We start from the raw sequence: 16,313 nt of genomic DNA, 5'->3' as shown, positions 1-16,313 counted from the left end.
AGCTTTGCTGCAATGTCTCGAGTCATTTATCTGTTACGTGAATGAGCTGTAGAGATAAAACAAAGAATGTGTCACAGCTAATTAGTAATTACCCAATTTGCTTTAAAGCCACAGACGGTGAGGAGCATGAATCATGTTTATTTTCATCTTAACCAGACGTGTTGCAGCTGCAGGTGTAGGTGTGTCTCTGCAAAACATTTCAAAGTGCTTTACATGAGGTGGAGAAATGTATCGGATCAATAACAAGAAAATAACTTGAGGTTGAGAAACAAAAGTAGACAAGAAGAAAGAAGAAATAAAGATTTAACAACTGTAACTCTGTCCTCTGTCCCACGGCTTGTGTTGTTAAATGATAACTAAAGTGATAATTAAAACGATCCATCAATATGAAGATGCTTCACATGAAACAAAAACACATTAAGAAATATTGAAACTACTTTTTTTTTATAAGGCAGTTTTCATTAAGGTCTTTCAGATGGTATCATTAAAGTGAGCTTAAGAAGTTTTTCTGAGACTTTAATGAGAAAAATCCTGTTGACAAATGTGAATTCAGTCATAATGTTGTTATAAATGTTGCCAATTAATGATTAAATGCTCATTTGGTTCATATGTTTCTAATTAGCCATCATATCTGCAATTATAAATGTTAAAAAAGGGTTAAACATTGTCAATCAATTGATAAATTTGGGACATTCAGTGTTGGAACAGCGATGGGAGCTCGTACTGATCAGTAAAACATGAAAATGTGATTTAATAAGAATCAATATTGAGTTACAGTTACATTAGTTTGATCTGTAATCAGTTATAATGGAGGATGAAATGTCTTAAGTGATCTCAGGAGACCAATATGAAGCTGATGTATTTATCAACATTATTGATGAGTCGATTGATACGAGTGCAGTTCTCTGTCTTCACCACACGGTGGCACTGCGACTCTGTCTCACACAGAGGAGCCTCAGCTTTTCTCTGTTTCCTGTTGTCTCTGCTCTACCTGCCTTCACACACCACTCATGTTTTAATTCAGACTGAACTGGACTCAAACTCACCACCACACACACACAAACAGACACGCAGACACGCAAACACAAACACACAACAGTGCACAACATGAATCTCTGCTCTCGTTGGAGTATTTTTCATAAAACCTTTCACCTTCCTTCAAGTCTAAATAACATCTGATCTCATCTTCACAGTCGTTACAAATACACAATTGTTTCTCAACAGATTGTTGTGAAAACACCCAGTTCCTTTTTAAAACACACATACACACACACACACACACTCAAGACACTCACACACAGACACACACGGGACTATAAAAGGTTGATACACAAACTATTCCCACAAAACACACAACATCCTGACTTTGGATTCACTTTTTTAGTGCAACCTCTATCACAGTAATGATGATGATGATGATGATGAGCACACACACGCCACAGGAAGAAGGCACAACATGCGTGTGACTTGTGTAAACTCCACAGCTTGGGGTGTAGCAGCACACACACACACACACACACATGATTTGGCAAGAGTCTTGGCTAGGACTTCCTGTTTGGGAAATGCGAGGCAGGCGCTGGTAGGCTACGTGCTGTACAGGAATGCATCAGTGAGTAATAGCACTCCCAGCCACGGCCGAGCTGCTGACGTCAAGCAGCACGCCAGAACAAGCTGCAGTAGGAAAACTACAATCAAGGTGTGGGGCCGGAAGTCGCCTTAAAGCAACAGTTGTTTCTTTTGAAACCAGTATACAGTCCATCTGATCTGACAGCGCAGCCATGACTCATGGCGTTTGTGGTGACGACTTCTTCTGTCACATTCTTCTCTTGTCAATAAGTGAGATGATTATTTTTGAATATATATGTGGGGTTATTATCTTTGTATGTCATCTACTATACACGTTTTAGTTTTCTCTTGTAGTGTTTGTGATTCTGGGGCCGGATTCACCAATAGAAAGATCTTAAGAAGATAATTAAGAAGTTCATAAGACAGTTCTCAAGTGCAATTCCTCAATATTTCCTTAAAAACACTCATTTCTTACAAACTTTTTATTTTTCCTACTTAAGAACTTCTTAAAATACATCACTGCATTGTATTGCATGCACCAACAGACAGCATACAGTACAGTTTGCGTCTTAACCGTCAGTCACTCACTAACCATGGATAAGGACAAACAGAGATGCAGGAGCTTGAGGTTATTATATGGTGGATGAAATTAATGTACGAAAAAAATGACTAATATGGGAATACCAGCGGAAAATAAGACAAGAGGGTGTAGTGGGCCAAAGTGGCTGAAGCTCTTTCTGTAATTAATTTTCCGTACTAGTCTAAATTGTCTAAAATATGTTGAAAAAGGTGATATTAGAGGCTTACCTATTCGCCGTAGGAATTTTAAGACAGGTCAAGGTTGTCTTAAAGTTAAGAAAAAAGTAAAGAACAAATTTGAGAACTTTGATTTCAAGAATACAATTTATTCTTTTTTCTTAAGAAGAAAGTTGAGAAAATACTTAAGAACGCTTTTGGAGAATATGACTTCTTCTCTTTTTTCTTAAGACTGAAGTTAAGTTAAAAAAAATTACACTTAGGAAGATTTTTCTGTCTGGAGCAAAATGTCAGCAGCACTCAGACTTAATAATCGTTGCACATTGCTGACTCCACACTTGACAACAGTCAATCGGCCCAAATAAGATATCTGCCCTGCCCTGCTGACTCCCAACTCCAACATGTATCCGACCTCGGTTTAGTTATTAACCTGGAACTGGAACTTCCCAATGGCTGGCCAGCTGTGAGAGGAGGGAGGGGGGAATGGGGGGGGCGATCTTTGACTGTAAGTCTCTCTTGTAACCCTGCAGATCGTTTTTTTTCACATGGAGCCGGGCAGAGATCAGGAATTTCCTGAATACGGAGGGAGTCAGGTCTTTCCAAGCATGACTCTGCAAAGCCTGAGTCACCGTACACACACCAGTGCTGCTCTACAATAGAAACATGACACCGGCTGAGTGTGAGCACGCTTTGTCAGGTGTGTGCCGTGTCTCTTCATGCCCTTATCATATCAGAAGTCAAGAAAAAAAAACTGAAAAACAAAAAGGAGGAGGGGGAGGGGAGGGGACGGCTTCTGGTATCGACCAGTGCTGCAATGTAAACCACTACAGCTGAAGTGTTTCCATTTTATCCCTGTTTATACTCGGACGCCACTTTATTTCATTACTCAGTTACATTTATCTGACTGCTACCGGTCATTTCTTAGATTTCTGATGTGGACACAAGCTTATAAAATAAATTAACTCTCTGATAATTAAGGAAAAAAGCACTTATTTACCCTCCTGCTGAGATTTTGAGACTGGAAACAGTAGGAAACGGTTCCACTGCCTCTGTGATCTGAACAAAAACTGACATCATGTGGAGAATTATCATTATTCCTGTGTGTTTTGGTTCACGTATGATATATAACATGTCAGTTAGTGGGACTTTAAGACGCTGGTAGGTGGATTTTTTCCTTATCTTCAGACAGAGCCGGTGTCTTTCTGCTGATCTAAGCTGAACTAAAAGTTTTCACCTTTCACCCGTTTGAAAGTTTACCTCCAAAAATCTGGGTGAACTCCTCCTCCAGGCTACTGATGGTCTCTGTTTTAAAGCTTATCTTAACAAATATATCATCCACAAAGACAGTGCAATAGAAGATTAAACTGATTTATATGAATTACGTTGTATATTTGAACATTTAAATTTGAACTTCTTTGCTCTGAAATTTGGAGGTTAAAAGCCGGTTCCTTTTTAAAAGCGAGCCCTGAGGCTGTGTGTCGTCTTCATCCCGTCAACGAGCATCAGTCTTTAGTATTTTTCACTGGAACTGTTTGTCCTCTCGTCGCTCTCTGACAGTTTTAAATCTACCTGTGACTCATCATGTGAGCTTTCACAACTACACCCTCGTTCTTCCTTCTTCCCTGTAATGAAAGGCGTGACCCAGGGTTCAACACCAGGACCACTCATTGTTCATGTTCAAGGTCAGACAGGTGTCTCACTATCGTCGTCTCTGTGATTATTAATCGGCTGCTGCCTTTCAGTTTTGTCTCAGCTGTTCAGGAGGGTGAAACTGAAATGTAAACAACATTTAAAGTGTTTTTTTCTGATTAAAAATGTGTGGGGAAAAACCGGTTAAATGTTGGGGGAGGTCTGGATTGGATTTTTCTCCGCTGTTTATTTAATTTCTTGCCGAGGCCTCGGGGTAACTATCGTTTGTGATAGATAAAGATAATAATTTGCCTCCTCAACACCTCAGATAGTTTGATTTATGTAATGGTGATGTGATGTGTTGGGACTTGTACCAACCAAACACGTTCCTTTTGCCTTTGGCGTCGGTAAAAGTCCTTATTAATGTACATCACATATTGATTCCATGTTATGTCACAAGGCTTCAATGAAAAAGCTGCTTTGCATTTAATAAATAATGGATCAAGATTGGTCATTTGAGACTCATTGCATCACCGGAGGATAAAGTGGAAAGACAATCTAAACTTCTAAAGAGGGAAAAATATACATTTTATCCGACTGTTAAACAATCTGAATCTGTACGGTATGCGTATTGTGTACTGGGTACTGTGTACTTTTTTATATATTTTGTACTTTTAATGAAGACTTACTATGGAGTTTTTGCACACAGCTGCCAACTTTTGTCTTTTCTGTCTTTCTCTGTTTTCTTTTGGTTTTGTTTTGAATCTTTATTGTGGTTTGTGTGGTGTGCGAGCTGCCAAATGGAATGACCCTTTAAGGGATTAATAAAGTTGTCTTGAATCTTGAATCTTAAAGACAAATGCAACAATTAGAGAAATAGAAAGATGTTAATGGTTTTCCTTCAGCATTAATCATCTCACAACCTTCCAGATTTCTGCTCTGACTGAATTAAACTAGAGATCTGATAAAATTTTACCGTAGTAAAATGGTAAAAGTGCATTAATGCATCAGTGTTCACTCATGGTGTGAGTTATTAAACGTGGCACTGTGTCTTGCTGTCTTGTCCGTATCTTATCTAACATCTGCTCTTCCCAGTGCGGCGGTGGCGGCCTGCACTGTTGTGTGGAAAAGCACCGTGTTGTTGTTGTGGCTCTCATTAAGCTGCAGTGTCTCAGTCAGAGGCCGGTGTCTCTGGTTTCATCTGTTGAGACATTTCACCCGTGAGCAGTTCCTGTTCCTGTTCCTGTCCCCTCGGCTGCTGCTGTTGAGTACCAACCGTCACACACACACGCACACACACACTGATGTAACATATAGTCCCCTCGACTGTCACAGCCTGAGCTCTGTGTGCATGTAGGTCATAAGCGCAAATACAGAGGTTTGAGCTGGTGCTTCCCCCTTCGAGCGCTTCGAGCTCCCGCATCCTTCCGCTGCTGAACGCAACAAGAAGCAATGACGTCGACATCGCGTCGACATATAGGTCCACATGTAAACAAAGCCTGGCTGACCTGTCAGCCTCACCACAGATGTCACCATGGCGTCCTTGTGCGTGATTGTTGATGTTTTCATCACAGCAACGGCAGGAAAACAAGACATTCTGTTACAACCGCCGTGCGATCGTGAGCGTCACGGTGATTCTGTCTCTGTGAGGACCAACCGCTGCCAAGGAGGTGAAAGGTGGAGCGTCCTCAACGTGAGCACGGCCACATCGTCGACCTGTAGGTGGTGGATTTTGTCATTCCTCTCACCTTCGTCAACGCGCCCTACTTCCTGTTGCATAATCCCTACATGTCAAAGCTCACACATCACTGAAGCCATTGAATCTGGCTGCTGCTGTGTGTGTGTCTGTGATTTCATGTGCGAGAGCAACAGCTGAGATGCAAACGCCATATTTTATCTGCTGCAGCGGCGGCGGCGGCTCATCCACCAGCAAAACAAAACGGTGTTGTTTCATTTTTAAAATATTCTCCTGCAGGCTGTCTTGCATGCAGTCACAAGATCAGAAGAAGAAAAAAAAAACAGCCTTTCCCACAGATTTATCTGGATATGGCTGATCCACACTCACATCTGTCCTCTTTTTTCTAGATCACCTCACGGCTCTCAGGTGGGGCTGCTCTTGTTTCTAAATTAACCATTACACACCTCATCCATCCCTCCTTCCTTAAAAAAAAAAACACAGTTTACTGTAACAGCCAGGTCAAATTTCACTTCCATAATATTCACAATTTCCGAGGTGCGGTTGTCAAAATAAAACAGGATGTCAGCGCTTAATTGACCAGTGTGTCAGAGAGTCTAGTAATCTAGGAAAGTTTGAGATGCGAGCTTTGAGGAACAGATCCTTTTAGGCTGAACTTTCTATGATGGAGGAACTCTGGCACCTTGAAACATCAGCAGGGGCGTCTTCCTTTTTCTTACCGTCGTGGTGCCACGGTGAACTACAGAGGTCTGAGTCTTTTTGTTTGGAGGAGCCAGCTTTGTAAACGTGTATCGGTGTCAGATCAGCGTTGGGTTTTATCTGATGAAAACTGCTCTGAATGAGTTTGTTGGTTTGAGGTGACACTTGGATGACTGAAAGAAAGATAAAACGCTCATCTCTGAAATCTACTGAAGATTGAAGATGGAAAAATGTTATCAGTTCATTCTCTTTCCTTTCCTAAATATAGAGCATAAAATGTCACCTTTTGTTTGGCGGTGGAAAATAAATAACAACGTAAAAACTGTACTTCTCTTAACCTATTTACCTTTACAAGCTGCTGCTCTTCACACCTAATCCAACACAGAGTAGACACTCTTCTACTCTATGTTAGACTAGATTTATCATCTACTAGTTCCTTGTTACTCAGATACAGATATAATACAAGTAAAGTTATCAGCTTGTAAAATGTGATGCATTGTTATAGATGAAACAATGTAAGAATAAATAAAGTAATTGTTTTTGGTCAACCGGTGTTTCCTCTAATGGAACGGGATTAAAAAAGGGTAATTAATCACCTGTGTAACTGTATATTTACTTTATATTTAATGCTAGATTCTTCATTGAAATGATTACAAATGTGACGTTATGTCATATCGGTCATTACGTTTTGATTGCTTCTCAGTGCCATTTATTTTGTCTGCTGGCGCCCTGTAGATATTACACAACTTAATGATCTCTACAGGTTAATATTTAATGGGAATACACGGCTGAATGAAGTTAGTGAGCGTTATCATCTCCACACACACACACACACACACACACACACACACACACACACACACACACACACACACACACACACACACACACACACACACACGCACACACACGTCTATCACTGATCTGACCACAGAGATGCCAAGAGAAGGCGCTCCTAAAGAACGGCCCAGAGATATAAAGCTACAGAACAATCAATATCATGTTCTACAGATCGGATTATTAATAACAGGAAAATATTCAAATGTAAACCTTTGGTAATCAACTACATTATTATTTCTGTAAACTTTTTTTTTTTTTAGTAATTTTATTTCTTGATGCCATTACATGTGCCTACGTCCAGACACTGACACCAGACAAATCTAACAGTGAAATTATATTTATACCTTTTGATGTATCTGTAATATTAATATAATAATAGATTACATGTAACATAAGTTTATACTAAAGTACATGTTGCAAATAATATCCATGTATTGTTCTTAAATAAAAGTTAAATCATTTTTTTATGGTAATATAGGATGAATTGCATTTTGTTATTGGTACTTTTAAATGAGCAGTATGAAAAATGTCTCAACCACTGATCTCCTTTATCAATACTTTTAAATATTGAAAAATGGACAGAATGACAAGGAATAAAATGTTGCATAATAGTGAAAAATGCTCCTGGAAGTCTGATGTGATGTCACTAAAGGCCTTAAATAAATATATCATATTGCACAATCGTCTAATCTTCACACATGAGAACATTTTTTGAGAATTTTTAAGCACTTTTGCTTTAAAATTTCTTGAAAAATGATAGTTTGACAATCACAATTTACTTGATTAACTGTGGTCACTGAATAAAATTCTCACATATCTAAAAAGGTTTTCTGATTGATTGCCCTCTTTTGCATTTGTATGGCAAATAATTCTGTATTAGCGATAAAATCATTATTTTTAATTATTTTAAACAAGACAAGGTACTAAATCACCATGGTACCACTGACTGTAAGTCCCAGGTGGCATAAAACATATTTTACATCTACAACTTAAAGTCATCATCTAATTTATTGAAGACCTAGTGTAAAGTAGAGTTTTATGAGTTTTTAATGATATACGAGTGTATAGATTGATTAACTAATGATCATTACAGCGTTATATCTACGCTCAATAGTTCACTCTGCAGTGGTCTCCATTAAAACTTCACATATTGACCAATGTTTTGACCTAAACTTTTCTCACACACAAATGTTGCTCTAATAATTAGGAAAACGTTCATTTTGCAAGGAGCGCCTGATGTTACACAAGATCTGGGCAGTGATACTTGCTGCGTAGTGACCGCAAGTCACTTCTGCTAGTCAGTTTTGTGTTTTCACAGTCATCTACAGCAGAAAATAGCAGAAGTGAACAGCGATGTTGAAATCTTGGTTCACTTCAAGACAGATCATGTTCTGGTCCGTTTACCGTAGCTCAGGAGGTCTGGCTTCCCGTTACAACCCATGGTCCGGATATCCGTTGTTCCCTTTCACTTACAGAAGAAACTGTAATCAAACAAGCACAATCAAAGGGTTACCTTTATAAATATCTGTTATACATCTACCTGAAAAGATGACGTGGGTTTGGCTATTTGTGACGACAGACGTTTGACATTTCAAGGCCCAGACGCGTTCACCATCCTTTGTCGTTGGTCTGGTTCTGAGGGTTTAGGGTGGTCGATCGGTCCACTTTTTCTTTAAAATCCTAAACAAATACTTAAACACAAACCGCTGGAGAGTCTGGGTGACACGGTTTACTATAAAATGAGGTTAAAATCAGCAGGAGGTTCGTTCAAGTTCACTGAATTTGGGGTTTCATGATCATTTGTGACTCAGTCTGTGCGATGAAACAAGATTAGAAAATCAAATATAACCAATTTCAGAAACAGAACCAGATTGGAGCATCGCTGGGTTAAAAATATACCACTTCAATGTTATCTGCGTACAGTTTTTAGTCATGTGCAACTTCCATTTAGTCAGCAAAACATACACACAACGTGTAAAAAAAGAAAAGAAAAGGGGCATTTAAGTAGAAAACAGAACAGGACCCAGAATAGAACCCTGAGGTACTCCACAGTTCAGTTGTGGTCTGGTGCAGAATAACAAAGAGGAAGACACCGGGGCCGTTTAGACCTAGTATTAACGTTTATCTTCAGCGACTCGATCACAAGTGGTCAGCCCCGAGCTACATCTGTTCACACCTCGCGTAAAAATGAGCCTGATTGACCACTTGTGAACTCATCTTATACTTCCCTAACTGATATGAAAATAAACAAACTGGTATGTGTTTTGTACAGCTTCATAATGAATTGGCTGTGGCCTGTTGGGGTGTGTTGTGTTCACACCTGTACGGCTGTCAGTTTGTGATCGAATCACTGAAGACAGATTTTTAATAAGGTCTGAGCAGCAACAGATCAGTTAAAAACAATATACATCTCATAAAACCAACAATCAAGTGTCACCTGTGTCACCAAAACCCGAATTTATCTCGTTCCACTGAACCACAGAGCTCCAACAGCTGATAGAAACACACCTTTCAGCTGCAGTGTTGCACCAGCTTACTTGCTTGGTAACATGTCTTTTCATTACGGTAAACGCGGTCACTGTGGTTTATCTTGACTCACTGCCAGACACACACCTCTTACTGCTGGCACATCAAACATGAATCAATCCGCAGATGAAAATAGTTCCCAAAACAAATGCTTTTTATTTTTAATCTCCCATTTGATCGTTTTGAGTTTACTACAATACTCCACTGTTTTAAGGATAGATACATAGAGATAGACAAACACATTGTTTTAGTCTTTTGATTGCATTTGTTGACTGTATTAAAAGGTACTTAATACCACTAGGTTTAGATAGAGGCCTTCCAATAGATGCTGGTGCATTTATTAAAAACGGTCCTTTTCCACAGCAGGCAGATATTTTTTTGACTTGTCATTGTGGCTGAACAGTCATGCAAAAAGCTCACTGTTCACTCCTGTTTGCATGTGTTTCTCTGTAACTACAGTGATCAGATCTTTTAGGAAGTTACTGAGCCTTAAAAAAAAAAAAAATTAAAGTACGTATTTACCAGCTTTTTTTTTTTTAAAGATTCATATCTTTAGTAGGAACCAGTGAGCTTGGGACTGGTTTCCACAGAGAGAAATGTATTGAAATATGTTGGTTTTTGGTCTTTTCATAAAAAATACTGTGAAGATCAATAACCTCATCAGTTTATCTGCATTGATAAACTGTGTTACCAATAGTTAATTAAAATAATTACTTTTATAATACAATGTAGTTGTAATGTGGTTCCTGTTTTGATGATAAAATTGATTAATATCAATGCATGAAGCAATTATTATTATGTGCAATGTAATCCTGCAACGGTCATAATAACAACACTATTCTAATCATGAATTAATTGATTTGTTTGTACAAAACCAGGAAATAGTGATAAATAACCTCAATATAGTTCACAGACATTCAGTTTATCACGTGTGACGAAGAAAAGCATCAAGTCTTTACATTCAAAAAGCTTGGAACGACACATTTATTTGACATTTTTACACACAAAATGACGTGATAATTATCAAATTATAAACATTTTTGTAGATTAATTTTCTGCCTGTCCATTAATTGATTAATTGTCTAGTGAGCACCAAACAAAATCGACATGCGTCATACGCGTTCCTCTCAAAATCTTTCAACCTTTGTTCAGGGTGAGTTTGTTTCGACACTTCTGCATGTTGTGATATTTGTGATGAAAAACAGCAACAAATGTCTTGGGTCAGACAAAGTTAGAAAAAAAACAGCATGGTCCCGAGCCAAGTGTTAAATAAAGCTCGGCTCGTCGTCTTTGGCATCTGACTTTTGTGCCCTTTTAATAATTTAGGAAACAGAAATGAGATGCGTTAATGAAAAAAGTTTTGAGGAACAAACGATTGCTAATTGGCGTCAAACAACATGGACATGACTCAGAGCTACAAAAAAAAGAAATTCTTCCATTTCACAACATCTGGAACACCGTGCACATCAGCAGCATGACAGGTGTGTGTGTGTGTGTGTGTGTGTGCATGCGTGTGTGTTTGTATTGGTTTATCAGAGGAGTTTTTAGGAGGCCAGCTGGCCTTTGGAGGGGGCTGTGATGCAACGAGGAGTTTACGGACAGACACTGCCCATTGACGGTAAAATGTTGAAAGGGGGCCGGACTAAACTTAGAAGAAAAGAGGTCATCCTGTGTGGGAATTTCCCTCTCTCCTGTCAGCATGTGAGCCAGGAGCAGGGAAAAGACGGCGTGGGGCTCAAATAGGAAACACGGGGTCATCAAACACAAAAATGCCTAGAATGTGTGATTGAATATGAGCCAACACTTAAGAGGAGCAGGAACAGGATCGGTGCTGGAAACGGACCCACGGCTGACTGTGTGGCTGACTGAGCTGGATCTTGGAAAGCTCCCATGTTACATAAAGCATGAGCCAGTTTCTGTGATTGTGCTTTTAAAATCCTTACATACATTCCTTGTTATCTAATCTAAAAATGTACACACACACACACACATACTGTATATATATATTTCAATTGTGCTCCTTTTGTACACAGTGAGAACTAAAGCCAGAGCACATCCACTCACAGCTATTGTCATATGGAGGATAACAATGTCTTATTTAAAAGTGGGTGTAACATTCTTCAAGTGGTGATGTGTTGGAAAGGGAGGATATTGCACAACAGCTAAACACTAAACTGTTCATCACTGAGTGTGTTGAAACATCCACTGCATTCAAAATATCATCTCTGGCTGCACAAAAACAACATCGTTCACTCTGTTTTTATGTTATTTTGAGGTTGTTTCTTTTTCCACACTGCCGTAGAACCAGCAGAGTTGGGTTTTTTTTTTTTAGCTCCTCTCTGCTGTTTAATGAAGGGAGAGTTGAATTGTCACGGATCACCTATACGAATCCCACCGTGCTCCTTTTTTTTTTTCTCTGTTTGTCTCTTTATCACCTCTGTCTGGGGTTTTGCTTGCTCGTGACAGATAGGTTTCACATTGTGCACACAGTTTGAAATTCAGTCCGAGGGCTTGGTAAATTCCACCGCAAACCAATTGTCCAACTTATCTATCATGTCTGGTGTGTAACCCACTTTGTGTCACTCCCAAGTCTTAACTTCTACATTTTTCCTGCTGAGTGTTTTAACTTGGAGGGCTGGAGGAGGTTTGCTTTAGGATTATTCATATCTCTGCAGCTCTGTGGCTGTTCAAGTGTGACCTGAAGTGGTGTGAGGAGGTTAGTTGTTGATTAATTTCCATTGCAACCTTGAACCTCTCTCTGGGCCAGTGGACCCAGCAAACTATTGACAGAGCCATGTGCTAAAGATAAAACTAACATTTCGGTGCTGCGTGCATGCAGTCTGACCAACTGTCTCTTGCTTTTTTTTTTTTTTTTGTGCTGCTGTCAGCAGATTCGTTTCAGTATAAAATCGGTTTGGATGTATTTCAGGATCTGAGGGCTCTTGTTGCAAATCACTGAGTAAACACGCAAAAACCAAAATGGTGGCACCATTGAAAAGTCATGCAGTGATGGTGTGGAGGGTCTTTCTCTCTCCAATTTCTAATGCGTTTCAACGTCAATGGGGGGAGACACACGAATTCAACGCTCTCTCTTCAGTTACTGAGATTTCTGCCCCTGTGCAGCTGCACTGGATGCCAGTTTCTGCTTTACGGATACAGTAAATATTAATAAATTTAGATTATAGTAGTCAGCTTTGTTAGAAATATATATAGCCTTGATAGTAAAGACTGGATTTATACATTTCACTCCATCTCCACGGTGAAACGTCAAATTTCTACAGTGCTATTTTAATTTTTGCATTCATTAAAAGGCTGCAAACGTGCCTTAATGCCAATATATCTGCAATATGTTGTAACTGACATACATGGGAAAGCACAGTCTGACTATGAAGAGTGTGAATATTTTAGGCGAGCATTAGGCCCTGTACGCCCCTGTCTGCCTCAGTCTGCACCTGCTCCAACAACAAAAAAAAGGACAGAAAAGAAGAAATTACCAAAGAAATTGTTAAGACAAAGTATAAATCTTTTTAATTCAATAAAATATCAAGTACAATTAAAGCATTTCACCTTTTAATATTAAATAATTAGACTTATTTCATTCATTGCCAATAGTATTACAAAGAGTTGCATCATTTCACTGCAGCACAACTCTTCTTCCCTTGACAACCATTGCTCTGAATACACAAAACGTTAGAAATTCACTCGCATGTATGTAAAACCTGCACAGAAATACTGCATACACCAACATTAACATCTGAGAATAAAGCTAAGGTGACATGTGAAGAATCGTGAATGATTGCGCAATCCATGCACCCACTTCTATATCAAGTCCCATTCAAAGTGTCCTTGTAAACTGGTGGTCGCCGTCTTCACCCGTGAAGCTGTACCAAACACTGGGTCACCACACCGCCGGCTCCAGTATAGTAGCCTTACACACACACCACACACATGATGATGATACGGTCCAGCAGCGACCAGAAGAGTCTGTTTAACACTGTCCGGTGGCGGAGAGCAGGTTGCGCAGCGTGGCCAGCTCTCTGGACAGCTGCTCCACGCGCTTTTGTAAACGATCGTTCTCCGCAGCCAGTTCCAGCACTTTGTGTTGAGTCTCCAAGTTGCGCAGTTTGGCTTTGTCCCTGCTCTTCCTCACGGCCAGGTTGTTCCTCTCCCTCCTCTGCCGGTACTCGTCGCTGTCCTTGTCCAGCTTCTTCTTTGACTTGCCGCCGCTGCTGGACATCTTTCCGCCGCCGTGGTGGTGGTGGTGCGACGACGGCGACCTACTGCTTTTACCTGGCGGCGCAGGTGTGCCGGGCGGGCTGGAGCAGGTCGAGGACGCGGTGGAGAGGTTCCCGAGGCTGCCGCTGGTGGACTGGTAGTGGAGGTACCTCATGTCGTAGCCGGACGAGCCGTTCTCCATCTTTGCGTCTTCCCGGCTGTCTTCTCTCTCCGCGGCGGCAGCGGCAGCAGCAGCGGCTCGGTACCGACTCCCGACCAGATCAGAGCTCAGCACACTATCCACCCGGGTCTCCTGCAGCTCCGCGTAACCCAGCGAGTACGGCTCCCTGGGGTCCCGCAAGGAGTTGTTGTCGCACTGACTCGACTCCAGCTCGTTCAGCATAGAGTAGTTCTTGTAGTTCTGAAAAGCTGCAACTCTCTTGATCTTGTTCTCCGCCAGGAAATCAGAGTAAACGTCTCCTTGTTGCTGCTGCTGTTGCTGCTGCTGCTGCTGCTGCGTCTGCGCCGCCGCCAGCTGCGGACAGTGCAGAGCTGCTGCTGAGTCCAGGTAAACACTGAAGTCTATCGCTCTCTCCCGCTCTTCAATGCCCAGCTCCGACATCGAGTCTCCGAGCCTCCAGTAGTTAGAGCCGCCGCCGCCGCCGCCGCTGATGGGACTGATGATGCTGTCTCTACCGTGGATAGCAAAGCTCCCCTCGTCGTAGAAGCCGGCCACTTCCATGGATCTTAACACCCGCCGGATTGCAGGAGCATGGAGGGCTGAGATCAGACGCCCACGGTGGTTCAGGAGGTTCAGCGGTTCAGTTGTGAAACACCTCAAAGTGTGTGTGTGTAAATGTGTAAGACGTTTAAATCCCCCTCTTGTGTGACAACATGCAAAAGCTCGACTAACACACTCAACTTTAAAAAGCTACCGCTGTGCTGCATGGATTGGGAGGAATTGACAGATCTTCCTGTCTCGTGGGGGGGTTTTATTACGAGCGGGGGGCGGGGCTTAGCTGGGCAGGTGTGTAAAGTATAGACGCGCAAAACGGAGCCAACCCCGGACAACCTGTACTGTGTTGCATGCATGGCTCTTATAGGGCATTTCCCGACATTGAACAACATATATGTGGACATCATCATCAGAAAAAAAAGAAGAAAAAGAAAAAGTAACTTGGTCTACTCTTAAACTTCTCTAACGCTTAGTTGTGGCAGAGACTTTGGTTTGAGGATGAAGAGGAAACATGGCTCTGTGGTTTTCACTGACACAACTGACATGATGAGACATAAAAAAAAAACTGAAATTACAAACCAACAACCAGACACTGAAGCCAGACTGTGGCCAGTGAGAAGACATGCGAGGATCGTCAACTCCTCATCAGAGTTTGGTTGGTTTTAGGGCTTCACAGTTCACACACGTTCACATTGACGCCCTCTACAGTCCAAACCTCATCAAACACATAAAGATACAAATAAATGGAAAAATCCTACCACAGAGAGAGACAACCTGTTTACCATTTGCTCAGTTCATGCGTAATAACCTCATATACGGACGCATCTCCACACAAACAGCTGTTTCCCCACAGACTTAGAGCTGAAACCAGCAGCAGCCTGTGTCTGCTACAGGGTTATTATAGTTAACTACAACTAACAGTGGAAAAAATAATGTAATAAACTGAAATTAAAAAAAAAAAAGACAATTTTTCCAAATACTAAATTGCAGATATTACATTAGCTTTTAGTTTTCTTATAGCTAAAGTTGCAGAAGGAAAACGCCACTGCTCAATAAGTGTGAATGAGGACTGATGGGAACATTTATGGGATGCAACTAAAAGGGAAAAATCACACATGTGGGTTCATCTTCAGAGGTTTCACATAAGCTTTCTCCTAATACATGAAAAACTAAAACTAAGACTAAATAATAACCAAAAATCAAATTTCTTCAAATTTCTCCAAATTTGAATATGTTATCTGGGGCCCGAGGGGAGTCCAACACAGAAGTTTGGTTGAAATCGGGCCATAAAACTAAACTAAAACTACTTGGTCACTTGTTGAACTATAAACTGAAATAAAAAAGCAAACTGAAAAGCTAAATAAAAACAAAAACTACATAAAAATGTAAAACTACAATAACCTGTGTCTGCTCATGTGTGGTTTAACCTTCATGGACAAAGATGATGCGCTGCAACAACTGGGGTCAGATTCAGTCAGGATGGGTTTTTGTGTCTGAAATGAAAGTAACAACCCAGACTTTCTGAACAATAACAATCCCACATACAAGTAACCACACTTCTCTCAGGTGTCTCACACAGGGGCTCTGATGAGTTAAACCTTGTGTTAGCTTTCTGCTACCATCAGGGTCGGTTTTGACCCGTGTCTTAAA

The 16,313-nt window shown here is 40.7% G+C and overlaps 1 protein-coding gene across 1 annotated transcript; it reads right to left on the bottom strand.

The window, feature by feature from the left end:
* Positions 1–13,214: 13,214 nt before the first annotated feature.
* Positions 13,215–14,891, bottom strand: cebpb (CCAAT enhancer binding protein beta). Its single transcript, XM_085782787.1, has one exon. It carries the CDS (start codon positions 14,667–14,669, stop codon positions 13,701–13,703), a length of 969 nt encoding a protein of 322 aa, XP_085638913.1. The 5' UTR covers positions 14,670–14,891; the 3' UTR covers positions 13,215–13,700.
* Between the last annotated feature and the right edge of the window lie 1,422 nt (positions 14,892–16,313).

This window comes from Trachurus japonicus, chromosome 7 (genome assembly GCF_045865225.1).
Source record: "Trachurus japonicus isolate A0001 chromosome 7, Traja_1.0".
NCBI classification, from domain to species: domain Eukaryota; kingdom Metazoa; phylum Chordata; class Actinopteri; order Carangiformes; family Carangidae; genus Trachurus; species Trachurus japonicus.
Note: the sequence above shows the minus strand (reverse complement) of the source record. Positions and strands in the feature narration are given on the sequence as shown.

Coding starts and splice junctions, on each gene's coding strand:
- cebpb (XM_085782787.1), bottom strand. CDS start 14,669: ATGGAAGTGGCCGGCTTCTACGACGAGGGGAGCTTTGCTATCCACGGT.